This window comes from Ctenopharyngodon idella, chromosome 20 (genome assembly GCF_019924925.1).
Source record: "Ctenopharyngodon idella isolate HZGC_01 chromosome 20, HZGC01, whole genome shotgun sequence".
NCBI classification, from domain to species: Eukaryota; Metazoa; Chordata; class Actinopteri; order Cypriniformes; family Xenocyprididae; genus Ctenopharyngodon; species Ctenopharyngodon idella.
The window spans coordinates 2,429,984-2,456,737 of NC_067239.1; the positions used below are offsets into that span (position 1 = coordinate 2,429,984).

General features: G+C 37.9%; 1 protein-coding gene across 8 annotated transcripts in view; it reads left to right on the top strand.

The window, feature by feature from the left end:
- Positions 1-3,458: 3,458 nt before the first annotated feature.
- The window catches only part of cdc42bpb (CDC42 binding protein kinase beta (DMPK-like)), an 89,458-nt gene continuing 66,162 nt past the window's right edge, over positions 3,459-26,754 (top strand). For 4 of the 8 annotated variants that reach the window (XM_051874187.1, XM_051874189.1, XM_051874190.1 and 1 more), the window contains exon 1: positions 3,460-4,255. In XM_051874187.1, coding sequence (XP_051730147.1) covers positions 4,081-4,255 — 175 coding nt within the window. In that variant the 5' untranslated portion in view covers positions 3,460-4,080. Of the gene's footprint in view, positions 4,256-26,754 lie in introns of all 8 variants that reach the window. The other 4 variants (XM_051874186.1, XM_051874188.1, XM_051874192.1 and 1 more) reach the window with 3 other exon arrangements.

Here is a 26,754-nt window from a genome sequence, read left to right on the forward strand (position 1 = left end):
GTCTTTCTTTCTTCAGTCGAAAAGAAATGAAGGTTTTTGAGGAAAACATTCCAGGATTTTTCTCCATATAGTGGACTTCACTGGGGTTCAACGGGTTGAAGGTCCAAATGTCAGTTTCAGTGCAGCTTCAAAGAGCTCTACATGATCCCAGACGAGGAATAAGGGTCTTATCTAGAGAAATAATCAATTGTTTTCTAAAAAAATAAAATAAAAATGATATACTTTTTAACCACAAATGCTCGTCTTGCACTAGGGCCAAGCATTACGTAATCACGTTAGAAAGGTCACGCGTGATGTAGGCGGAAGTTCCGCGAAAAAATTCCATCTAATTTTCTCCTCCAACTTCAAAATCATCCGACATTGTTGTTTTACCTTTTTTTGTAAAGGGCGTTTTTTCACGTTCCCTTTGTAGACACTGGATCGGTACTTTCATCTACGTCACATGTGACATTTCCTGACCTTAATTTCTTTTCGAATGAAGAAAGACTGATCAGTGAGTAAATTATCAGGAAATTTTAATTCAGAAGTGAACTAACCCTTTAAATGCAAATGAGCTGCTGCTCCCGGCCCCCTTTCCAGAAGAGGGCAGAGCTTTAACAGCTCGCGCTTCAGGTCGCTCAACAACAACAAAGCTGGAGAATCTCACGCAGCCAAAATGAGGATTGTCAGTAACGGTGTTCAGCCTTACATTGTTCAAACCGGAGTCGGACACTGATGGAGAGACTCAGGAAGAAGTTACAACTTTAGACGTTTCTGAATGGTTAGTGGATAAAATTATGTAGTTGCTGTGGAGTTGATTCAACTCATCGGTTAGCATGTGCCGTCATGTTAATCTTTTGTGCAAATCCAGTGTTGAGTTTTGTGAAGCAGTCCGGCGTAAAATAATCATGCATGCTTTTAAAGCGTATATATCCACACTCATGTTAAATGCAGTATTTGCATAACATTGTTTACTAATGGTAAACAATAAAAAGTAAATGTTAAGGACAGTCGATATGGTCATCATCTTCAGTTTCTAGCTTAGATGTACATTATTGATTGTGTTGTGCCAGATACACTCAGGTGCGGTGGGCAATCCCAGAACATGAATGAATGAATCCGTCACACTGCTTGTGCTGACAGCAGATGCGAAGGCCTGGTGCTCCCTCTGCTGGACAAAGATAAAAGAAAATTAGCATGTCTTACATGTCCAATGCAATATGACAGAGTTTACTGCAATATTCTAAACATGAACAGACTTATTTTAACATACAGTTTCAGCGTTCTAGTGTGACATATCAAAACTTACTTCAGCTGTTTAATATATCAGAGGTGCTCCCCTCTGTGAATCCTTATCGCTTGGCAACAGAAGCTGTGAGGCTTCAGGGTGATTGGAGGAGAGGAACGAAAGCGTGACATTTTAAGAATCAGTGAATGAGTGTAGCATGTGGTCCGTTTCCCCAAACCTTCCATCAGTCAGAACGGATTGGGAGAAGGACGGACTAGAAAGAGAGGAAACGCTAGTGTTCAAATAAGCTCTACAGGGTATCCTTTTTTTCCAAGCTTATGTGTCCCCGAAAACACCCCAGGGCACCAAAATGTAGGCAAAAAGCAGAAATTACGGTTGAGGCAGTAAAAATAATCCGTCCTGACACTTACAAGCTCCCACAGAGATTTGAAGCCCTCTGCTTATAAAATATTGAACAGCCACTAACACAATTCTGTCTCCCAGAGCTGTCTGCAATTCATCTCGGAGAAAAAAAAGCTCAATAGGAGGTGCTAGGACTGCGGAGAGAGATAAAATGGCCACTCATTCTCACCACCAGAGGGCAGTGTTTTCAAAGAATTGACAGTATGATGCTCATTTGGTGAATGGCTAGCTATTATTTGTGCACACACCAATCAACAAATGAATAAATAACTATAATAGTATAATATTGATCATCAATAATGTTCTTGGAAGAGCAGACTGCAGTGGGATAGCGAAAAGGTCACTGACTAATGGATTAGTGAATGACCAGGCAATTATAATCTGCGCTGAGTAAATGTAATTGCTATGAGAGGCCATTGAGAGGTCAAAGCCTAGTGTCTTACACCGCAGATGGCCTGGAACATTGTCAGCACATTTTTGTATCTTCTGACCACAGATGACACCCTAAAAACTGATGTTTGAGTGATTCTATTTGTGTGGAGCTAGAATAGTTGAATACATTCTTTACAAATAAATCAGTCAATAAAATTAGGCAGGTATTTAAAAAATATTCAGAAAAAGTATTTCAGTTTTCACAGTACAGATTATTTTTACTGTCAAACATTCCTCCAGGAAATGAGGAGAATAAAAACTTCTGGAAATTAACTTCCCAGCTAACATTTTTTGGTTCCCAGAACGTTCCCAGGACATTAGTTTTTGGTTCCCAGAACACTATTTTTTATGGTCTGTTTTTGGTTAGCCAGGAAAGTTTTCTTAATGTTCCCAGAACGTTAGTTTTTGGTTCCCAGAACGTTATTTTATGGTTGCAAAATAATAACCTTAACATAACCATCAGGGAACGTTCTGTATATACGTTATTTTTAGGTTATTAAAAAAAATAATTACCCTGCAATGCTCTGGGAACGTTATTTTATGTTTGCAAATTAATACCTTTAAAATAACCATTAGGGAACATTCTGTATAAGTTATTTTTAGGTTAATAAAAAATAACCACCCTGCAACATTCTGGGAACGTTATTTTATGGTTGCAAAAAAATAAAACCTAAAAAGTACATTATACACATTATAGAACATTATATTTTGGTTCTCAAAAAACAAAACCCCCCCCAAAAACAAACGGGAACCAAAAACTAACGTTAGGGGAACGTTATGTGTTTGCAGGGTTTACTGATTGTATTGTTGACAGATGTGCAAACCTTTGCTTTTGAACTTTGAAACCCAAAATGTAAAACATATAGCACAATATTATTAATATTATCAAAATGGCCTGTAACCTGTACAAAGGAAACCTGGACTGTGTGTGAAAAACATACTTGAGCTTGTTAATCACAAGTTTAAACGGAGGCAACTATCTAGAAACCATCTCTCAGAAAGACCTATTTATGAATATTTATAAATCCAGATGGGACATTTAACCAAAGTAAAGTCATTTGCATTCTCTGCATATGTGCAAATATATTGTGCTAAAAATAGTTGTGGTAATATTATAAAATAATAAATATTTCAATATGTATCTAAATATTTAAATATTAGCCTATATGATATTATTATCATATTATATTAAACATTAATATTAATACATTACATTTAAAAACACTGCAATTACAATACAAAAGAAAAACATATTGTAATCTCTATATCTCTAAATTTGTAATCTCTAAATTCAGTCAGAGCTCCTGGTGAGGTCAGTGCTAGCTGCCTCCCGGTGTCAATCAAACAATGACGTCATATATCCCCAGCGTTTCCGGTGCAGTGGGCGGGGCTCCGTTATCCCGGTCTGGATTCTTCATTCGGGAGCGCTAGACAAGGCTGAACACGATTGCAGCCATATTCGGCTTCAGGGAGAAGCAGACCGGCTAGCGCCAGCTTACACGCAAACATTCGCCTACTTAGAAAAAGCACCCACTCCCAGTATTTGGAGGGCGTATTTATGTAGGTTAAAGATGTGTGTAGGTCTTCATTAGGGAGTTTATTATTGAAGATTTCCAGCTGAGCGGAATGAGCGTCCAGTCATCCTGAGATTCGACGGGAGAAAAAGCCCCGACACATCCCGCAAAGTGGAAAGTACAGATTTGTCCGGATTAAGGCGAATGGAGCCGACAGGGCCTCGGGAGTGAGGAGGGGGGTGGAAACGCTGGAAACCAGCGGACAACAACGGGGTTAGGCGCATTAGGGCTTCGCTTATCTGAGCACAATGTTGGGCACATTTTGCTAGCTGGCTAGCTGGATGGCTGGCTAGCAGTTGGAGTCTGGGACTTCAGATCTCCACACATATCAGCCAGATTAATCCTATTTGTATATATTTATAACGCTAAAACCCGTTTTATTAATTTCGACAAGTGTTATTTTATATTTTCTGGCTGTGGGAGTGGTCGCTAAATTGGTAGAAAATGTCTGCGAAGGTGCGCCTGAAGAAGTTGGAGCAGTTGCTGCTGGATGGCCATCAGAAAAACGAGAAGTCACTGAGTGTGGAGACACTGCTGGATATTCTCATATGTTTATACAACGAGTGCAGCAACTCGCCCTTAAAACGGGAAAAACACGTGACGGACTTTTTGGAATGGGGTAAGTTGATGAATTTGGGTGTAGAAATCAGTGCGTGTCCCTTTAAGACCTGTTTATCTGTTATTACATTTGCCTTAATCACCCAGCTGACTTCAGGCTATTGTCAAAATTGCTGCCGTGACATTTGCTCTTGAGATTCCTGGCCCTGTTGTTTGGATAAAACTACATGTTTAATCGAATCTCTGTAGTTTTAACTGTGGGGGGCCAAACATTTAATACAATATGCAATAAAATTATGGTTGAGAGATGTACAAATAGGCTAATCCTTCATCAAAAGCCTGATGGGCCATATTTGATTCTCATTCAAACATGATTTTTTTTTTTTAAAGTATGGATACCTAAGCTTCAGCCCAGTAGTTCATCCTGTAATATTAATAACATTACATTGAACATCTTTACAGTTATACTAAAAGACCTTTTAGGTGCGGCTTGTAGAAAATTGTCAAAACAGCCAAGTTTTGGCCATGTTCAGATCCATGTACCAAATATAACACAGTAGGCTTTATAGGGTTAACCAGATATTGCTCATAAATGTCTGACAAACAATTTGGACTTTGTTTTCAAAGGCAATGCAAATGTTTCCCTTTATAAAGTCTGGGGACATTCATTGATTCCTGTTGATCTTGCATTTATTGTTGCTATTGCCATCACTATTTGCATGAGGGTGGTGCTCGCTAGTTTAAAGTGTAAACAGTAGGTGGGATGCCCCTTTTCGGGCTCTTCCTGGTCCTGTTGCTTGCGGTTGGCCTTCACAGTGAGTGGATTCTCTGTCCTGGGTGTTGGGTTGACGTCAGTAATGAGATTACACCCCAGTGTGTCTGCTCCTGTAAAGACCGCCACTGTCCTCGTGTTACCCGTCACTAGCAGGTGCCACCTCACATCCCATCACTGTGAGCGAGCCATAGTATGACCCAATTTCCAGGAGTCATAAACTCCTCTGTTCTGCTCTTACTACAGCACTGGTCGACCACACGCTTTCTTATGGCGCCCTTGATTGTGGAGGTTAATGATTTACGTGGAAGATGTTATGCTGCCGCCGGTTAAACACAAGCAGTGCACTAATGCTACTCTAAAGTGCAGTGTTGGCTTGCTCTCAATACTCGCTTTCCATTTTATGAAGTGTTCCTCAAGAGAAGCTCTTAGACTGGCCACTTGAAATTGTTTTACCTTTTCTGGTAAATGAAATGTACCATATCTTCTGTTCACACATGGCTTTCTGGAAGTGACCGATAAACAGCTTCGGTGGAAATATAGTAAGATATTCACTGTTTTTGACTCCTGCCTCACATTAGTACAGCCAGATGGCTGCGTCAGCTCCTTTAAATCTTTCTTATTGGCTGAAACTAGGGATGCTCCAATCAGGATTTTTGCAGCCGATACTGACTACTGATTTCTTGTCATCATGATCCCTATCATTCAAGCTTTATAAAGTGATATGTAAGCTCTATGTTGATTGCCACTGTTAACTCTTTACAAACTGAAGGCATTTTTAATGATTTAACATCTAAGTGGCATACTTAAAGAGTTAGTTCACCCAAAAATGAAAATTCTGTCATTTATTTCTCACCCTCATGATGTAAGACTTTAATTCGTCTTTGGAACACAAATGAGAACATTTTTAATGAAATCTAAGAGATTTCTGTGTCTCCATTGACAGCTACACAACTACCACTTTGACGCTTCAAAAAGTTCATAAACTAATCCATATGAGTTGAGCGATTTATTCCAAAATTTCTGAAGAGACTTTATGAACAGATTTAATTTAGGCTTTTATTCACATTTAAACATTGATCAGTGAACATAAACATATGCTCAACTGAACCTGCTTCACACGCGAGAAAAAAACTCTCAAAAGTGCTGCGTAACACGAGAATGAACCTCATTGGTTATTACGGAAGCTCAAAAGTGCTGCGTAACACATGAGAATGAACCTGATTGGTTGTTACGGAAGCTCAAAAGTGCTGCGTAACACATGAGAATGAACCTCATTGGTTGTTACGGAAGCTCAAAAGTGCTGCGTAACACATGAGAATGAACCTCATTGGTTCTTGCGGAAGCTCAAACGTGCTGCGTAACGTGAAAATGAACCTCATTGGTTCTCACACACGTCAAACTAACATGCTTGAGCTTCTGAATAAAAGCTATTTTTACTTTTTACAAAAGCTATGTTAGAACATTTGATGATTATCTTATCAAACCTACAAAATATGTATTACAGTTATGATAAAATATGTTTCTGATTTATTTGTGTCCATTGGCTTTATGAACATATCAAGTTTTGTTGCTTTATGCAACTTCTTTGGCTAACGAATGCATAAAAATGAGCTGAATATAAACTAATACAAATAGATGGTACCGATCATGACTAATGCAGCATCTGGTCAACAAATGTATTACTTTATAATATGAAAACATGTGCTGTATACACACCGTTTCATTGTCTGTTTTAAATCTGCATCTGAAGTCCATTGTATCGTGAGGTACCCTGTGATTCCCACCCCTAGTCCATATGCCTCACGGATCAACGTGATCGCTGCAATTAGCAAACCACAATGATCCAATTAATTCCCGATTGATAAAATAAAGTCCCGCCGTATTTTTTTTCTTGTCTGTGAAGCCACTTTACTCTTCATGAAACATTTAAAACATTTGTTTCTTAGGTTTTCAGAATAAGTCACATGATTAGAAATTTCGCCATTCACAAACATTTGTGTCTGAGATCCCTACGGGATCCGCTCCTCATTATCACTGACAGACATATTGACCGCGCCTCACATTCTGCTATTGACCGGATCTGTTAGTTCACAGTCCATCTTGTCTCACTGGGGCAATTTTCCAGGAGAGGACGAGCTCTGACTGGAGAAATTCCTCTTCAGTGTTGCACAAGAAATTCTAATGAACCTGAATTAGTGCTCATGAATTCATTTTGTTGTGTGTAAGAGCCTGACAGGAAGTCAAGCTTGGCTAGTTCATGAATTTATCGCATGCTTCTAATAACTGAGTTTATAATAGCGCTCTCTTGCCAAAGCAACAAGCAGAGCACTTATTAATCATTGCAGTGTCTTTCTCCTTTGCTTGATTTCTCAAACGCAGCTCGCCAAGGTCAGTGGTGACAGGGAGAGCGGTATGCAGGTGTTTATGCCTGACTTCCTCTTCGACAGCAGACTGAAGACTAATTAAAGGAGAAGATTAAACAGAATGAACACATCGGCTATAGTATTTAACCTCCTTGGCAGGTTTTGGTGTGAACTGTCAGTGTTGTTGCAGACTTGCTCTGCTCCATCTCCCACAATATTGATAGCATGAAATTTGAATTATTGTATTTGCCAGGATTGTTACAAATGAAGGCATGTATGCTTCAGGCACATAAATCATTGTTTATTTGGGACAAATCTGGAATGGCACAATTTTAATTTAATTTTCTCAACAAATACAAAGAACAAAGAATGTTTTACATTTATACATTTTGGCATATACGTTTATCCAAAGTTAGAGATGCATTAGCATTAAAATTCTGTCTGGTAACTGGCAGATAGTAAAATTCAGTACTATTTTATCTAAATAAATAAAAAATTAAACATTACAAACTAAAATAATCTGTTTAAATGCTACAAATTAATTTAGGCACCATGGCACTCTGGAAAATGGATATTTTGAGTTCTTAAAAATATATTTGTACCCTGATCATCTTTTTTTAATATGTCTAAATTTAACAAAAATGTGTATTTTGTTGTGGATACTTTTTTCTTTTACATTAGGATTTCCTTCATCTAATGCTCACTTCAATTTAAACTTTAAAAATGCAAATAAATAACACTGTTTAGCAAATAACAAAATTAGCATTTTTTTTTTATACATTTTTATACATAAAAAGAAATGACAATTATATGACCTAAAAGTTTGCTCACTCAATGTATTTGTGTTTTTACAATAGAGTAATTTTGTTGAAATTGCTGGTAACACTTTACAATAAGGTTCATTAGTTAACATTAGTTAACTACATTAGTTAACATGAACTAATAATGAACTGCACTTCTACAGCATTTATTAATCTTTGTTAATGTTAATTTCAACATTTACTAATAGATTATTAAAATCTTGTTAACATTAGTTAATGCACTGTGAGCTGACATGAACAAACAATGAACAACTGTATTTTCATTAACTAATGTTAACGAAGATTAGTAAATACAGTAACAAATGTATTGCTCATGGTTAGTTCATGTTAGTTAATACATTAACTAATGTTTAACTAACAAACCTTATTGTAAAGTGTTACCAAATAGCTTACAGACAGCATAAGGAAGCTTGATTTCAAACTCTGAACTGAAGTGAAGAGTCAGTAATAAAACAAGGACTAATAAACATTACAAGCAGTGGAACAAATAAATACAATTAGAATAAAGATGCAAATGAAGTAAACAGTGCTTTGTTTTTCAGGTAGGTGCAAAAGTAGTAGGATTCAGGTAAGAAATACCACAGGAAATGAATTAGATGGGCATTTTGACATAATTTGTGTGTATTTGACCGTTTAAGTGCAGTAAGCCGTGAAAGAACTCATTGTGTCACTCTGAAGCTGTTTGAGAGTTGGCTTTTCTGTGCGCTTTTTAGCTGAGAGCGCACAGAAAACCGTCTCAGAGAGTGCGCGAGAGCTGAATGGTTTAAAATATCGGCATGAAATCAAAATTGACATTTTTATTTATGGAATATTGTAGTATTTATTATCAATAATTTATCCATTATTTTTTGCCTCGTAATATTTAATCAAAAACATTAACCTGCACTCCCTCCTCAAAACGACTCATCGTCTCTTCCTGTCACATGCTATGGCGCGAGGGCGGAGCTATCTGGAACTGCCAGCAGATCCAGTGTCGTATGGGGAAAATGCTGTCGCTGGGGCTGTGCCAGTCATTGGGGTGTACAGTACCCTCAAACATTGAAAGGAACCTGATGGAGGACACGCTCAGGCTGCGTGTTCACGGGAGCAGAGCAAGCTCCACACCAACGGACACGCACCGTCAGTCAGTCTCTCTCGCTGTTTAGTGCCGTTGACCGTCCTCGTCATCCTCAGTAAATAAAGTTCTTAAAGTAACATGAAGGTGCTCACGTCCGGTGGAGAGAAATCCCCCACTGACTGCAAAGGGGCATTCAGATCTGCCTCCATTTTGTTAGCAACGCCCAACTTCCAACGATCCAGTCAATTCCCGAAGGACGAAATCAAGTCCCGCCCTCTCATTTCAGATGCCGTTTCACTCGGATAGACGTCACAGTAGAGAAGAAAAGACAATCGCAACTTTAAATTGGCAAAACTCAAAACAAAAATGATACACTTTAGTGAGCATGCAACGCTGGCCCGATTGGGCAAGTGAAAATGTCCTGAAACGCAAGCGAAAATCTTGAAACTGTCAAATACACACTGAAACTGAAACTAAAACTCAAAGATCTTCACGACAACCTGTCAAAATAAAAGTTCGGTTAAACTTCAAGAAATTATGACAAATATATCACTACTGTATACTAAAATGTACTTCTCAAAGTAATGAATATGGTTATTATTCCTAAGGAATATCATACAAAACATATTTTTTTCATCCATGTTTTAAATGTATACAGTTATGTTGTGCAGCATCTTATTTGACAAAAAATAAAAATGCAGTGTTTTGTAGTAAATTGTTATATTGTCATTTAATTACATTTTAAAAGTTTGATTAAATTAAGTTTATATACATTTGTATTAAATCATAAAACACAGAACCCCCCCCAAAAAATAAAATAAACACAATTTATGGAAAAATAAAATGTATTTCATAATGGCCCTTAAGTTAAAGGGTAGCTACTCATTGTGAACATGTTTACATTCATTCTTAACGTCTAACAAATATGTGGAAAGCATTTCCTTCCCCATTATTGGTAAATGAATATCATGATTAAATATTGATATCGTATGATAATATTTTTGGCCATATCGTCCATCTCTAGTGAAACCTGTGGGAATGTGTAAAATTATGTGCATAATATTTCGAAATTCAGGCCTTGTTATTGACATACCTATCAAAATTACTGATAAAATTTTTCAGTGTGTGTGCTTCCTGGGAATCGAAACTGACCTTGCCGATACCAGCCATCCTCTAGCTGTTGAGCTACAGCAGCACTCAGAACCTCGGCCTACTCCCTGTGTTTGTACACAAACAGCCCATTGCCGTAGAGTTTACCCTACTGTCCTAATGAAGCTGTAAAGCAGGTTATGCCTCTCTATTGTATTTCACCCCTTTAAAAGTATGGAGTGGAGCTGGTACACTGTACCTGACTTACCAGCTGGCTCTTGGCTCAGACATCAACGCAGCGTATGTGTGCCTGCAGGGGCTTTAAACAGAAGATTCTCCCCTTGTGCATTTCAAAAAGAGGGATCTTTGACATGTCACCTGGGTAAATCGTGCCCTCCTGATAGAGGAATCGTCTTGTTTGTTGCAGCATATAGCAGACGGTGCACTTGTCCAGGTTCACAGCAGCTGCTGCCTCTTATTCCCACTGGTGGGAGATGGCTTTGACTAGCCTACTTTCAGAACAAGCAGCAAATAACCTAATAAGAACCTGCAGTGGCTGGAGAGACTGTTTGAAACTGCTAGCCAGAGAGAAGGTGAAAAGCTGTGGGCCCTGCCATGTAAGCTCAGTTCGTGCTGTGTAAGCTTGGGTTTTGGCCGTGCTCTCTGTTTACAGGCACTCTTTGCAGCTTTGCAACTCTTTAAGTCTTGCACCTGCTGAGATTTTCTCTCCGCCTCATTTTCATGACATTCCTGGTTGCCGTCCTGACACGCACACAGTTTTAAAGGCCTTGACAAGCATTTTTTTTTTTTTTTGCTTTTATATGTTGAATATCATTATCAACCATTTTGGTATGTTCTATAGTGTTTCCTAATTTAGACCCTCGTAACGTTGTACATTAAACCGCTACTCAACACAGCAAGATCAGCAGTTATACGCTAATTATGCTATTCACGGTTTTAGATGGTTAATTTTATTGTTTACTCTCACAGATGTTCCCTGACGGTGAACTGCACACTGTTTAAAGTGGTTCTTGATTATGATTTCTCTTTTTTTAACTTTAGTTAGTGTGTAATGTTGCTGTTTGATCATAAACAACATCTGCAAAGTTACGACGCTCAAAGTTCAATGCAAAGAGATATTTTCTTTTACAGAAATTGCTTTTTAAGGATTACAACAAATGGCTGGTAGGGACTACAACAAGCTTCTTCCTGGGTTAGTGACATCACAAACCCCAATTTACATAAACCCCGCCCCTGAGAACACACAACAAAGGGGGCGAGGCCATGTTGGGCTGCTTTAGAGAAGAGGAAGAGCTGTTGTAGTAGAGTGTTGTTGACATGCCGTCATTTTACGCTGGACTGCTTCACAAACGAGGGTCAATTCAACGCTGGATTTGCACAAAAGATTAACATGACGACACATGCTAGTCGATGAGTTGAATCAACTCCACAGCAACTACATAAATTTATCCACTAACCGTTCAGAAACGTCTAAAGTTGTAACTTCTTCCTGAGTCTCTCCAGTCTCTCCATCAGTGTCGGTTTGAACAATGTAAGGCTGAACACCGTTACTGACAATCCTCATTTTGGCTGCGTGAGATTCTCCAGCTTTGTTGTTGTTAAGCAACCAAAGCGCAAGCTGTTAAAGCTCCGCCCTCTTCTGGAAAGGGGGCCGGGAGCAGCAGCTCATTTGCATTTAAAGGGACACGCACAAAAACAGCGTGTTTTTGCTCACACCCACATAGGGGCAAATTTGACAAGCTATAATAAATGATCTGTGGGGTATTTTGAGCTGAAACTTCACACACATTCTGGACACACCAGAGACTTATATTACATCTTGTAAAAGGGGCATTATTGGTCACCCTTAAATCATTTCATCTTATTCCATATTTTATCAACCAGCATCTTCTTTGATGCAGTACTGTTCAATAGTATGTTTTTAAAAGAAGTCTCCTATGGATTAAATTTGGCAAAGCAAAGCTGAATCACCTGTCTGAGTGTTTTTGTCCTTTTAAATGAAAACCAAATGCCAAAGCTTAAGGTACAACAGATTCATACTCTTTCTGTGACACACAAAAAAAAAAAACATCTAAATCAATTTCACCCCCTTAAATTCTGAAGAGACACAACCTCTTTAATTGGGCCGAACAGACCAGTCCAGCCCTGGGTTATGCGTCGCTCTAAACAGCAGGAAACGAGCAAGCTGCAACTCCCATTACATTGGAAATGTCTGGTATGTCCAGAACGAGTCCTTTTGCTGCCTTTGAACAGGCCAAATGGTCTATACTGTGTGAGGCATCTCTCTTTTCACAGCACAGGCCACCCTGAATCGTTGCATACCACTCTGACATGTACTTTAGGTGCAGAGTCAGGACAGGGCTTGTGTCAGGAATGCCTTTCAAAACAAATGCTGTTCACTCCCGACCTTTACAGATGTATGGACCGCAATGAACCACCGTACAGTTTGTGAGATGAATATTTTAGAGGATTGTACGTTATTGAGAAGTTAGTGTCCCTCAGGACTTGAAGTCACCTGACCCAAAGCGGTGGCCGGACTAAAGAGAATTCCAGTCATTCCTGTTAATATCCTCCCCCAACACAAGGCATGTGTGGGCGATCTCCCCTCCCCCTTCCTTCCCCTCCTCCGCTTTCAGGCCGTCGGCCGCGAGCATGACACAGATTAGCCTTTCAGCTCTCCTGTAAAGCCTAGCCTATAGGCACGAGGCCTGTGCGCCACGTTGTGACATACGTTAATGTTAGACGTGTGCTAGGACTGCACTGTATATTAAAATGATATCAATTTCGCAATATGGCTTAGTGCAATTGTCAAATCGTAAATATATGTGCGCACAGCTGAAATGGTACTGGAAGATCATCACTCATCAACTAGGATCTTATTTCTTGTTACTTATTCTATGTAATTATAAATATTTTGGTTGCACTTTATTTTACAGTACATGTATTTAGTGTACTTACCTAAGAAAGTACTGGGTAATATGAGGTAACTACATGGGGTAAGGTTAGGATTATGGGTAGGTTCAGGGTTAGTACCTTGTTATTACCCAATACTATAATAAGTATGTACATGAGGAACACGACTGTAAAATAAAGTGCTACCAATATTTATATTCTTTGTGGCATTTAAGCATGTTCATTAAAACACTAAGATCACTTTGAAGAGGTTAATGGTTTTCTGAAAAAAAGGATACTGTGGTTCCAAATGCCATAACTTTTCATTGCTTTGAGATCAACACAAAATTTGGCCCAGTTATAGTTGACATTGTGAACAATCCCAAATTTTATGACCTGTCATATATACTTTCTAATAATCATCATGTCATGCATGGATAATGACAAAATAAATCAATAACGTGCATCACTTTTTTTTTTTTCTAGGGTTTTCTCAGCAGTTTTTATAACGTAAGACGTAAGTTTTTGAAGAAAACAGGTTTTCTATCAGATGAGACCATGAACTTGATAATCCCTTGTTTTGTATTTTTTTTTTTTTTTTTTTTTTTTTGTAGAGTTGCCTTCAGTTGAAATGCCTTCAGTTTTTAAAGAGTCAACATTGACAGTCAGCGTAGAGCTTACATATCACTTATATAAAGCTGGAATGATAGGAATCATGATCGGTATCAGTATTGGCTGATCAGATAAGAAATTGGTAGTTGGTATCGTCTGCACTTTATGGTTTGAGTTGGTTCTTGTAGAGTGTAAACCCAAGTGTGATCACCCAAATTTTTCTTTAAACCGTTTAGGATTTCCCACTTTCCCACAAAATCTTCAGAATAAAAAGTAATTTATTTAATTAGTTTTTTCCTTTGCAGATGCACTCCTCGAAATCACCGCAGTCATTCAAGAATGACTAATTTTCCAAATTGAACTATTCAAGTCATCTAGTGAAACTTCCTATATTTTTTTCATGTTGCAATATGTATTCCAGGAAAAAACAAAACATCACAATGTCAGTTTCTTTCCAATATCGTGCAACTCCGTGTTAGCTTATTGCAAATGTACACTGTTTTGTTCAAGAAACTCCCGCAAACTCTTCTGGAACGTCAACCAGTGCTTTTTCTTTTCACGATCTGATCGAGGGTGAAGGTGAACGAAGGGCACGGCTCACTATTTTCCAGATTTCGATCTGTCATGCCCAAACAACTCCAATAAATGTTTTTTCTTCTCCTCCAAGCTTTTTCAGTCACCCAGAGAGACAATCTGCTGTTTTTTTTTTTTTTTGTTTTGTGTTTTTCATAACCCCACAGAGCGTTCTCGCACTCCCTCTCCGAATTTCGCAATAATACGACATGGACAGGATCCTCATTAGTCGAAGTACCAACCCCCCTGAGGGATATTTTTTAGCTCGAGATGAATGCTCGTCTTTTACTCCTGATATTTCTGACATGTTGCAGATACACTGTTCCTGTCAGCCCTTTTCTAAACATGCTTTACGTTTCAGGAGAATAAAAGCCACTCCATTCAAACTTGACCTCAAAATGATTCAATACGGTCATCGTGTCCTTGTGCTCAGGTTTCACCTCGTCGAATCAACTGTGTGATCAGTTTTCTGTATGAACTCTGGGATCAATTTTTGCGTTTAAGCGCTAAAGATTCTATTTGATTGATTTTGTCAATTCGAAAGCTGCATGCGCGCACCATTTTGTCTAGGCAAGACTCTCAGGCGACTCACCTAGTCTTGGTTGATGGATGTGATTTGCGTAAATGTCTGCCTCAACAGCTGAAAACACGAGTAATGAATGACACAAGGGCTCCGTCCCTCAGACACACTGCATTGTCTGTTTGGAAAGCCACTGACCCATTCATGCCAATGGTGGTGACTGTTACCATCAGTCCAATTGTGGTGGGAGGCCACATTTTTTCCCCTTGGCTTTATTTCTGTCTTCTACATCTTCGTTATTGTGTAACACCAGCTGAATTCTGGTTTAAAGTCCATATAAGGATTTTGGCGGCTATTGCTGGATCAGTTATGACAATAAATGTTGTAATCTTAATGTCAGTGTTGTTTTAACTTTTAGTGATAAAATAAATGAGTTTGCATCAGATGATCTTAGTTGCAGATGCTTTTGTGGTTTTCTGTTGTTGGGTAATAAAGGTTGAGACTAGTTATTTGCCCTCAGTGCACACTGATTGAATCAGGAGATGTATTGTTATCCTGGTATGTTTGTGATGTTTATCAGTTTGATAAGTTTGTACGTTTGTATTAAAATTTGAGATTACTGGACATTTTCACAGCACAGTGTCACAATTCCACTGAAAGCCTTTAAAAAGTAGGGCTGTGACTAGGCATGGTGTGATTACATAATCGCTTGATTGTGAGGATTTAAGAGAACTGCAATTATTCGAGAGAATTTATTGTGCATTTGGAATTTTAATTACATTTTGCAACCCGAAAGGTGAATTTTAAAATATATATTTGGTTTCCTCCAGTCCAGTTGTGCATGATGATCTCTGGCTCTAGCTGCAACTCACAAATATCTAGATAATAGATGATTCACTTGAGTATTCATCAATAAATCGACTCTTCCTCATCTAGCCTTCTCCTTTTAATGTGCATATTGAGGAATATAAATAATACAATGAGCTGGTAAGACCCAATTAATCAATAATAAAATGCATTTTTTTTTACTTGTGCGACATTGACTTTATGACCAAAAAGCTTAATTTTATTGCTGCGATTCACACAGCACTGCATAAATCTTTGTCCTTAATGTATATTCAATACACCCTAACGTGACACCGATACATCGGATTCAAGTTACTATTTTACGTTTATGACTCTATGTACATGCATCTGGCAGTTACTCTGAGGAAGGATGATGGTAATCCTGTGGTTATTTTGAGCTTTCTCAGTGTCATATTAGCTTATTTTAACCCACAGAAGGAGAAGTTGAGGACTGGGTCATGAGAGGAAGTTTATTTGGTTTGTTCTGCAAAAAATCTGTGCTTGAGCAGTGTTAATGAGCGGAGCGGGTACCGGAGGCAGAAGATGCTAAATGTAAAATCAAGTGTGAATTTTGAATAGATTATAATAAGCATAAAAAAAACATCAACCTGTTACCGCAATTGCAAGATTTCACATGGCTTTACTGGAAGCAAATAACGTAAGGGTTATGACAGGAAGATGTGCGTTAATTAGGGGTGTGACGAGACACTTAGCTCATGGGACGAGACGAGACACGAGATTTGGTTCACGAGAACGAGATGAAACAAGATTTTTACACAGTATTTTTAAGAAATCCTCAATGACGAAATGCATGACTAGAAAAATAGTCTGCAGGTGCATTTGAAATGTTTTAACTAATCATTGTGTAATGAATGTCATTTCAGTTCTACTTTGAGTATGAAGTATCATATGCATTGAAAGAGAACAATATACAAGCACTGGAAAAGGTTTTGCCGCAAACTCAACTGACTGGCTTCTCTCATGTATGATTTCACATCTCTTCAGACCTTACTGTACATGAATTAGGAGCTTCCAGAACTTCTGGTTGAGGCTGTGTGTGACATCCTAATTGAACTCCTTTCCACAAATTGAACATAGAAATAAAAACAGTATAAATAACAAAAGTAAATAGCACAGTTTTTTCTTAGTCTAATTAAGTGCAATCATAATCAAAGTACTCTCTTGTTATTCAAAGTGCAAACAGAGACCAAAGCTAAGAGGTGGTTAAAACTCCCATCTAGCCCAGCCTAAGATAGGTTTGATATATTGGGAGACTGGTTGTATGTAGCCTAATTTGCATGCATCAGGGAGCTCGCGTTTTACTTTCGCTTTCAAATTCACAACTGCACATACTCTGTGAATAGGGAGCGGTGGTGCTGAGCATGAATTCTACAAGATAAGACATTTATCAGACGCTTAGGCTCTGTTGCGCAATGAATCCTCCACCATAGTCTTGTCCGTCATCTCGCCTGACTCGTCATGATCAGTGAACTGTGATTCCTACTGCACTGTGCGTGACTCTGCAGCTCGTGCTGGATGAGCAGACGTTTACAATGGTTTACAATTGAAGCGACCGTGATACAACTGAATCAAATGGTTTTTATTTCTATAAATAAAAGCAAAACAACACTGGAAGTGGCATATTCTATGCTAATTTCATCCTCACGCTCTGTCATAGCGATATTGTGAGACCACTTTTTCACCTTGAGGAGAAATCTTGTCACATTAATATCGCAAGATCTCGTCACACCCCTAGTGTTTATAGACATGCACTCTTTGTGAAAGGCTTCTACAGGGTACGCCTGTAACCTTTTGTCACATTAAAGACAAGCCTACACTTAAGTCTTTTTTTTTTTTTTTTTTTTTCTCTCAAATGTTAAATGAGGTTTCAATTTCCCCAAAGGAAGTCTTGAAGGTTAACATTGGTTGTAAATCCATGTTAGCCTCTCTGCCATCCAACTTGTCTCCTTATCCAGATAAGAACCATCACCTCAGAAGTAGGTGAGCTGGAGTGATGATCCAGCCACGCGTCCAGCACAGGTCTGTGCGTCATTGAGTCTCTCAGCAGGAAGCTGCCAGTAAATGGCTGTTTTGGTGGGGGCTGGGAGTGTGTGGCAGCTGGTGCAGGATAATGGATTAACCCGGGGCAGAGCCCTGATGCTTTTACCTCCCGCGACCAGCCAAACCGTCCTGCAGCCATCAGTCCCTCCGCGGCTCTCTCAGGATGACTTCCTCATCAATGTTTAATAAGCCATTTAGTGGCGGTCAGGTCTGCTCACTGATTGAGCACATCAATATGGCTCTCTTCATGATATTGACAACTGTTCTTTTGCACTTTCTATTCATCAAAGAAGCCTAAAAAAAATTACAGTTGCCAGAAATATTAAGCAGACTGTTTTCAACATTGAAAAATTCTAATAATGTTTCTTGAGAAGTAAATCTACATATTAGAATGATTTCTGAAGGATCATGTGACACTGAAGACTGGAGTAATGATGCTGAAAATTCAGCTTTGATCACAGGAATAAATTACATTTTAAAATTAATTACATTAGAAAGGTTATTTTAAATTTTAAAATGCATTTTTGATTAAATAAATGCAGCCTTTGTGCATATTTAAGCAAAAGAGATTTACAGAAACACTAAAAAACAAAAATCCTGCCCAAACTTTGCATGGTAGTGTAGGCTACGTCTAATAGCAATTCACTTGTCGCTAAGTTCACTTCTGGTATTTTAAATGAATTCTTCAGTTTTAGCTGTTTTATTTTTTATTTATTTACATAAAATAATATAGCACTTTTAATATCAGACATTAATTTTCAGTGCCCTTTTGTCCGATGTATTCTTGATTTCATATTTTTATTAGGAATGTCCAATTAAACATTTTTTTTAAACTGAGCACGATCCTTTATTTTACATCAGCTGTCAAGCCAGTGTCATGCAGTAGGTGGCGATATGCACTTCCAAGTGGGTTTGCCAACTGATGGCGACTGCCATTAAAAGGAAAAGTGTGTGAGTCCCATATAGGGTTGTCAAAAGTACAGATTTCGGTACCAAGACGGTACTGAAATTTAAAAAATGTGACGATACCAGCATTTCCCCCTAGCATTTTTGATCTCTTGAGTGGATTCTTAAACACCTCTGATTGGCCATTGTGTTCACGCACTCAACAGATATGTCTGTGATTGGCTACAATGAACCGAGTGCTTGCACAGATACAAAAGAGTGTTTGAAAGCAGGCGTCTATTAGCGGATTCCTAATATATCTGCTGATAGACGGATCGGCTGATAGACGCCTACTTTCAAATGCTCCCATGTGTATCTGTAAGCGCTCAGTGAAGAGCGTCAAAGATGTCTATTTACAACATGTTTTTGAAGCATTGATCATTGTAGCCAATCACAGACATATCTGTTGAGTGCGTGAACACAATGGCCAATCAGAGGTGTTTAAGAATCTGCTCAACAGCGCTCAAAAAGCTAGGCGGACATGCTGGTATTGTCACATTTTTAAAATTTCAGTACCGACTTGGTACCGAAGTCGGTACTTTTGACAACACTATTCTCATATTCATAATTGTTACCACACAGTCTGTTTACAATGTCTGTATATACGGGGATATATATATATATATATATATATATATATATATATATATATATTACATTATATTATATTATAGAGAGAGAGAGAGAGATAGATAGAGATTTCAAAGGGGTCATAATACAGCAATGGAAACTTTCAGACTTGTCCAGTGAAAGTTTACACTAGTACTACGATTGCTATCATGCTGTTGCCAGAGCAGGATCCAGGAAAGGTCTTTGAAGTTCAGGCTTGCCCATGGCCAAGTGGCTTGAGCAGAGGATTACTGTAAACGTATCTCATTCAGTCCAATTGATCAGGGTTAATAAAGTCGTGAACCCACTTGAAAAATCACTGTTGTGCCAGTGGTTGTTCTCGCTTCCAGGCTGCAATTGTGTCTCATTAAAGTCTAGTTTGGATTTTTAATGTGTCCCCTGATGATTTGGTGATCATTCCTAAGATGCATGTTCAAAGCTACGGCACAGACTTGCTCTTGCATTTTAAGTATTCGACCTAGTTTTTCTTTGAATGAAATATGAGTTAGCAACGATCATCTGGAGTTGTGAATGTAGCTGGAGGGGCTGTGTTCTGAATCTCACTGTGTGGACTGGTGCCTTGTGATAACAGCAGTCTCCATTTTCTGCTCCCTGGCTTGTGTCTGTGGTCTCTGAGTGAATATGCTCACTGGATAAAGACTCATCTTCAGAGGGAAACTGTATGCCGAGCAGTGCAGTGGCGCAGAGGCTTTGGATTTCCAAAGAATGTATTATGTATGTTCACTGACTGGTGCACTGCTTTAAATCGCTAGTCACTGTTATCCAGAAATACCTGACCTGACATTTAGATAAGATGCAGGAGTATTTTATTATAATTTACACCAACATATGCTAGTCATACTTTGCATTCAATGTGAGAATCTTAGGTTTAACCTTTTTTTTATAATATATATGCTAATCTATGGCACACTTGTTAGGATGCGCACAGAGCCAATTAATAAATAAAAGATGTGTTACTAGGGAGAATCAGTGTGTAGAGCAGCGCTATGAGCTCCAGAGCCGATCAGGGTCTCAAAGTCTGTCATTTTCAAGTTTCTGGCTCAATGAGGAGTGTGTGGATGTTGAAAACCAGGTAAATGACACACACTTGTGTAGTTAAAATAGACTGGAACTTCACAAAGCAGTTACTATTTTATGTATATTAAAACTTGGCTATGACACATTTATAATTAACTAAGGGTTTTCTTACGCATGACTTTTGCGCTAATGCGCTTTTTTGGGCTTCAAAATCTCGCCCCCAATTGATTCTCATTATAAAGCTTGGAAAAGCCAGAATATTTTTAATTATAACTCCGATTGTGTTCGTCTGAAAGAAGATAGTCATATACATCTAGTATGGCTTGAGGGTGAGTAAATTATGGGATAATTTTCATTTTTGGGTGAACTATCCCTTTAAGTCTACTTTGTGAAATACGGCAATCATTATTGAATTATGGTTTATTAGAAATGTTTAATTCTAAGAGGATAAGCTGCATATCTGTTCAAGGGAAGAGGAAATAAAAGACCTCTTCAGAACATCTACAGATGGCAATTTGTTTTCATACAGATGCACAAGTATCTCTTTCATTACATCTAAGAACACACTTTATTTCAGGCAACAAGCTCTTAATTCTTCCGTTCTCTCTCTCTTATGCTACTACACATATTTGGAGTTACATAATAACATTTTTCATGACTGCACTAACCATTGGCTGGATAATAAATTGTTTTTTCGTCCCCTGATCGTAGTGTGGCCCCTCTAGCTCTGTGTTGTGACCTGGTGGGTATGGCAGAACAGTGTTCGTTGTGTTATCCAGACCCGGAGGGAAGCGTCTTGCACACTCTGAACAATAGTCTTCTCATCTCTTCAGTTGCAAAAAATCACTTTGATGAATGACTCGGTTAGTTGTGAATGTAAAACTAATATTGTCCTGTTGGTCATCTGTTCCGACTGTTTTGGAATCATACACTCGTATGCTTACAGAGGCGTGCTGTTGGGAAAATTTCCATCCAGAGAGCCACAGTCATTCAAATCACTGTTTGTTTGGAAGCAAATGGCGTTCTGTTTCTGCGGTACGCCAACATAGAGTGGTCTGCTTTCTCTGATTGACGCAATAAATCAACTCAACTCTAAACTAAGATCAATGTCGTTGGTGCTGCAAACATGTTTTTTTTTTTAATGGAAAATATTCCTATTATTTGTGTGAAGGAAAAAGTGTGATGATATAATGACACGAAAACCACCTTTACAAATTGGAGTGGCATTAAACAAAATGGGTAACACTTTACAGTAAATTTCCTTGAGGTAACTTTAGTTAATCCATTAACTAACAATGAGCAATACATTTGTTGTAGTATTTACAAATCTTTGTTAATGTGAGTTAATAAAAATGTAACTGTTCATTGTTTATGGTAACTTGAGTCCATTCAATAATAATAAAGGGTTAGTTCACCCAAAAATGAAAATTCTGTCATTTATTACTCACCCTCATGTTGTTCTACACTTGTAAGACCTTCGTTAATCTTCGTAACACAAATTAAGATATTTTTGATGAAATTCGATAGCTGTCTGATTCAATGGACAGCAATTTAACAACCACTTTCAAGGTCCAGAAAGCTACTAAAGACATTGTTAAAACAGTTGATGTGACTGCAGTGGTTCAACCTTAATGTTATGAAGCGACGAATACTTTTTGTGTGCTAAAAAACAAAACAAAAATAACGACTTTATTCAACAATATTTTCTGTTCTTTGTCATTGTGGTTTACGTTTAGCGCTTCCAGGTTTTACATCAGAACGCCGGCTCAGTATTGGCCAAAGCTGATCATGTGAGCAGCACGATGCATGCGTGTGATGCTGACGCAGGAGCCGGCCAATAATGAGTCGGCGTTCTGACGTAGATTTCAAAACACTGCTTCATGAAGCTTCGAAGCTTTAAGAATCTTTTGTTTCAAATCAGTGGTTCAGAGCACTATCAAACTACCAAAGTCACGTAAACCATTGAAATTTCTAAACACTTATGACGTAACGAAACCTCGTTTACTGAAATCACGTGACTTTGGCGCTCTGAACCACTGATTCGAAACAAAAGATTCATAAAACTTTGAAGCTTCATGAAGCAGTGTTTTAAAATCGCCCATCACTAGATATTGTTGCATAAAGTAGTTATTTTGTTTTTTGGCACACAAAAAGTATTCTCGTCGCTTCATAACATTAAGGTTGAACCACTGTAGTCACATGAACTGTTTTAAATATGTTTTTAGTTCCTTTCTGGGCATGTGAAAGTGTGAATTATCTTGCTGTCAATGGAGGCCTCACTGAGCCATCGGATTTTATCAAAAATATCCTAATTTGTGTTCTGAAGATGAACGAAGGTCTTACGGGTGTGGAACGAGATGAGGGTGAGTAATTAATGACTGAATTTTCATTTTTGGGTGAACTAACCCTTTATTCATTTGCTATTTATTTATTAGATATAACTCAATTTTTTTTTTTTTTTTTTTATGTAAACATGTAAATTGCACAAGGCAGTTTTTGTATTGGCTGTCATAACTTGTTAGTGATGTCTTAATTATTTAATCTATATTTAAATAAATCCATCATGAAAACAAGTTAATATAGTCTAATATAGTGTATATATTTAGTGAAAAAGTTAATTTCTCTAGTGAACTAACAAGCTGTGGACACTGAATGACTTGCCTGAGGTAAATATAATGTTACGTGACAAGCTGTTTTATTTTTTTCTTTCTGTTGTTGAAACACTGGTTGAGCGATTACACACGATATACGTTTTTTAGTAAGTTGTACTGTATCTTTCAACATACCTTCTGATGTTCATTCTGTAACTATAGTGAAGAGGAAGGGTTGATCGAGTTCACTCGCGCTTCATGTTGCCGCTTGAACTGAGGCGATCTGTTACGACACATCAAAAAGTGTCAAAATGTTTTTTTTTTTTTTTTATTGTTTGAATTTCGTGTTAAAATGAACAGAATTTGAAAAATGACACTTTGTTTTTTATCGAAAGTAACAAAACACAGAGCTTATTGTGATTATTGGTGGTGGTTAAAAGTGGTAAGGCTACAATGCATTACCGCACACGACCCTTTCTGGATTGGAGTGTGGATCGCCTCTAACTGACTGTATTCATTGTCTGACTGTATGCACCGAACCGTGAAGTTCATACCGTGTCGGTTCAGGATGAATACATGTACCGTTACACCCCTATTGTAAAGTATTACCAACAAAGGTAAGGCAACTTGACAAAAATTAGGGATACGTATTTCAGTTTGGCTTTAGTTTTGCTGTGACCCATCATCATTGTTAAATATTTAATTGTGTCATATTGATTGGAGATGCTCGGCTCTGACACACATGGGATAAAGCAGTCTATTTTAAACTCAAAGCTGGAGCTTTTATATGTCAGGTCAAGCGTGTCCTCCACGAAGACCTCGTGAGATGATGTGTATGAAGATATTAATAAGAATAGCAGTTACAGTGAGTGATGTTACAGTGTCTGTAGCGTTGAGACGGGTTTACTAGAGGATGATGGTTCAGTGCTTCATCAGGCACAGTTTAGTCTTCACACACAGGGCTCCAGTGTCACGTCTAATGGAGCGTGCATGCTAACCGCACAGCTCTTCTGGATGTAGGAAATGATGCAGCGTGACAGGCAGAACCATTTAGACAAGAACTCTTAGAGATGGGCCAAAAATAATCATTTATATATAGATATACTACTGCTCAGAAGTTTGGAATCCGTAAGATTTTTAAATGTTTTTGAAAGAAGTTTCTTATGCTCACAGAGGCTGAATTATATTGTAAAATAATGATTAAAATTTTTTTTAATTAATAAAAATAAATAAAGCCTCTGCTTCCAGCTTAACACACAATGCATTTTCCTCAAAGTGAGTTGTTATTTTCACTTTTGCTTCCATGTTTCTGTTGGCCGCAGGATCTTTTCTAGCAGCTTGTTTTCATATTTTCAGTCCTGCAGCTGGTGTTCTGATGTTGCCATAATCATTTATTATATGAGTGATGAGAGTTTATTGTAATTGAAAATACATGGACCTGGAGACTTAGAGAAATGCCTCATTATATTTGGGGGTCTGGGAGGATTATCAGATTACATGTATGAAAAACAAAGCATGCAATTTTGAATATGAAAGGCTTTTTTTTTTTTTATACTAGAAGTGTTGTGTGTGCTATTGTACAGGTTTTTGTACCGATAAACATTAATTGCATTGATTTGAACTTCTCAGTAGGAAATATCCATCCTATTTTTATTTATTTTATTTTTTATTTATTTGATTTTACCTGTCACTCAATATAAATGATTGTTCAGATCAGAAGTAGTGGTTGGGTGATATATCGCCTGATATTTTCCTTTTTTTTTTTTTTCTTTCTCTGCATCAGCCAGTAAATTTTTCTGGCCGTTGTGTTGGAAGCAACTTTTATTTTGACAGTGCGGAGAACGCCTCACAGCACTCCCATTCTCCGTCTTCATTAGTTTACAGTCTCTGTTTAACAGTTCGGTCTAATATGTTATTATATAGAACTGTTAAACAAAAAGTAAATGGTATGCGAAAAAAGTACTATAGCGTTTGCTTTTATATAATTAGTAATGGAAAGGCAAACACTTTAATGCTTTCTCATTTACCGTCAGCATTCAGCAAATACGCATTTATATCATTTAAACAAATCTTTGAATGCCTAATAAACATTTAATTTCACAAACCTTGCAGACTTTGTCAAATCCAGCTGTGAGATCACCAGAAGTATCATTTATAGCCTGCATAAACGTGTTACTCTGTGCGTGACGGTCGACCCATTGAATTCACACTGCTGAAGAGTTCATCTTCACTGGAGACGTGTGATCGACAAACTTTAAACCCTTGATTTCAAACTATGCTGCGCTTTATCCAGTTAAAGCCACCATGTAATATTCATGTCATTTTCACTGTATGCTGTATGTAAAATTTAACGTTACCTTGTCTTTATTTGAAAAAAAACTTACAAGATTATTAAGTTCCCTGTTTGGTCATAATGTTTATGTAGTTTTTATTCATTTGTTTTAACCCTCTAGTGCTGTTCAGGCCATTTTTGACCAAAAAAATGTTTGTATTTTTTTTTTTTTTTTTTTTTGAATTTTTTTTTTGAATTTTTTACTTCATCAGGATGGTACGAAACTTGGTAAAGGTTTTGGCTCTTGCTGTGTGAACACACAAAAAATCCTGGACATGATTTGAAAAGGTTAAGTGGTCCTGAAAAAAAATAGTCACACTTGTACTCTTTCAAAAATGACCGCATTGGAAATGAATGGAAATGTTTGGTACTGCGTGCACATTCTTACTGAACGCTAATTTTTTGAGATATCAACCTCCAAATTTGGAACAGAGCTTGTTTAGGTTTATGGCTGATTTTCTTAGTTTTAGAATAAAATGTGTTTTGGAAAATATATATTTCATATGAAAATTGAAAATGGTATTTTTGTGCACTTTTGTGCACATTTTAAGTTCACTTTTTTCACTTTAGCAATCTACAAAGTGTCGTCTCATTAGAGAGACCAAACTGAAGTCTGTGCTCTAAAGAATTCAAGATTTATGACAGTTTAATTTGGAAATTTCATTTTCAGGTCCATGCTCAAAAAGTGAATAATGGATTAGTGCCATAATGGATTATAAGTACTGCATAAATATAATTTAGTACCATAAAATTTCATAAAAATACAAAATATTAAAAAACATTTACGAGCATACTTAGAAGTTCATTCAGATTTGTGGATGCATTTTGAGGATCTAATGGTTGACAGTGGTTGACGATTCAAGCTGCTCTGAGATTAATGATCAGCAGTGAAGTATAACTTGTGAATCGCATGCCTCATGCATACACAGTCCACTTCCTTATGCTGAGTAGTAGTAATGCATCCTAATTCTCAGAAGACGACACGTTGCATCACATATTCCATGTGTGGCCCACAGCATCCCGTCTGAGGCAGAGAATAGGTTTACGGGAAGAACCACTTTGCCTGGTCAATGGGTTGACGCATACAGTGGATCAACACCAGTTCATGAGTCAACATTATAAACTTATGTTGTCAATGCTGCTGTTAATACTAGTAGCTTCCTAAATAAGTGATAATGTCTGACTTTTTTCCTGTTGTTGCTGTCTTGGGAGGGACATACCAGTGAGCTGGCCTCGTGCATGCTGAGCTATAAAGCTGTCAATAGATGCTGGACGACTTTGAGGGATCTTCTCATTAAAAGCAGATGATATTCTTTCCATGCAGCTCCGAGCGTGCGGTTCCGTCTGAGCGGCTGAGGCGCAGGCCTGGCGTGTGTTTAGAGTTTAGAGCCCTTATGAGTGATAAATGCCTTTTG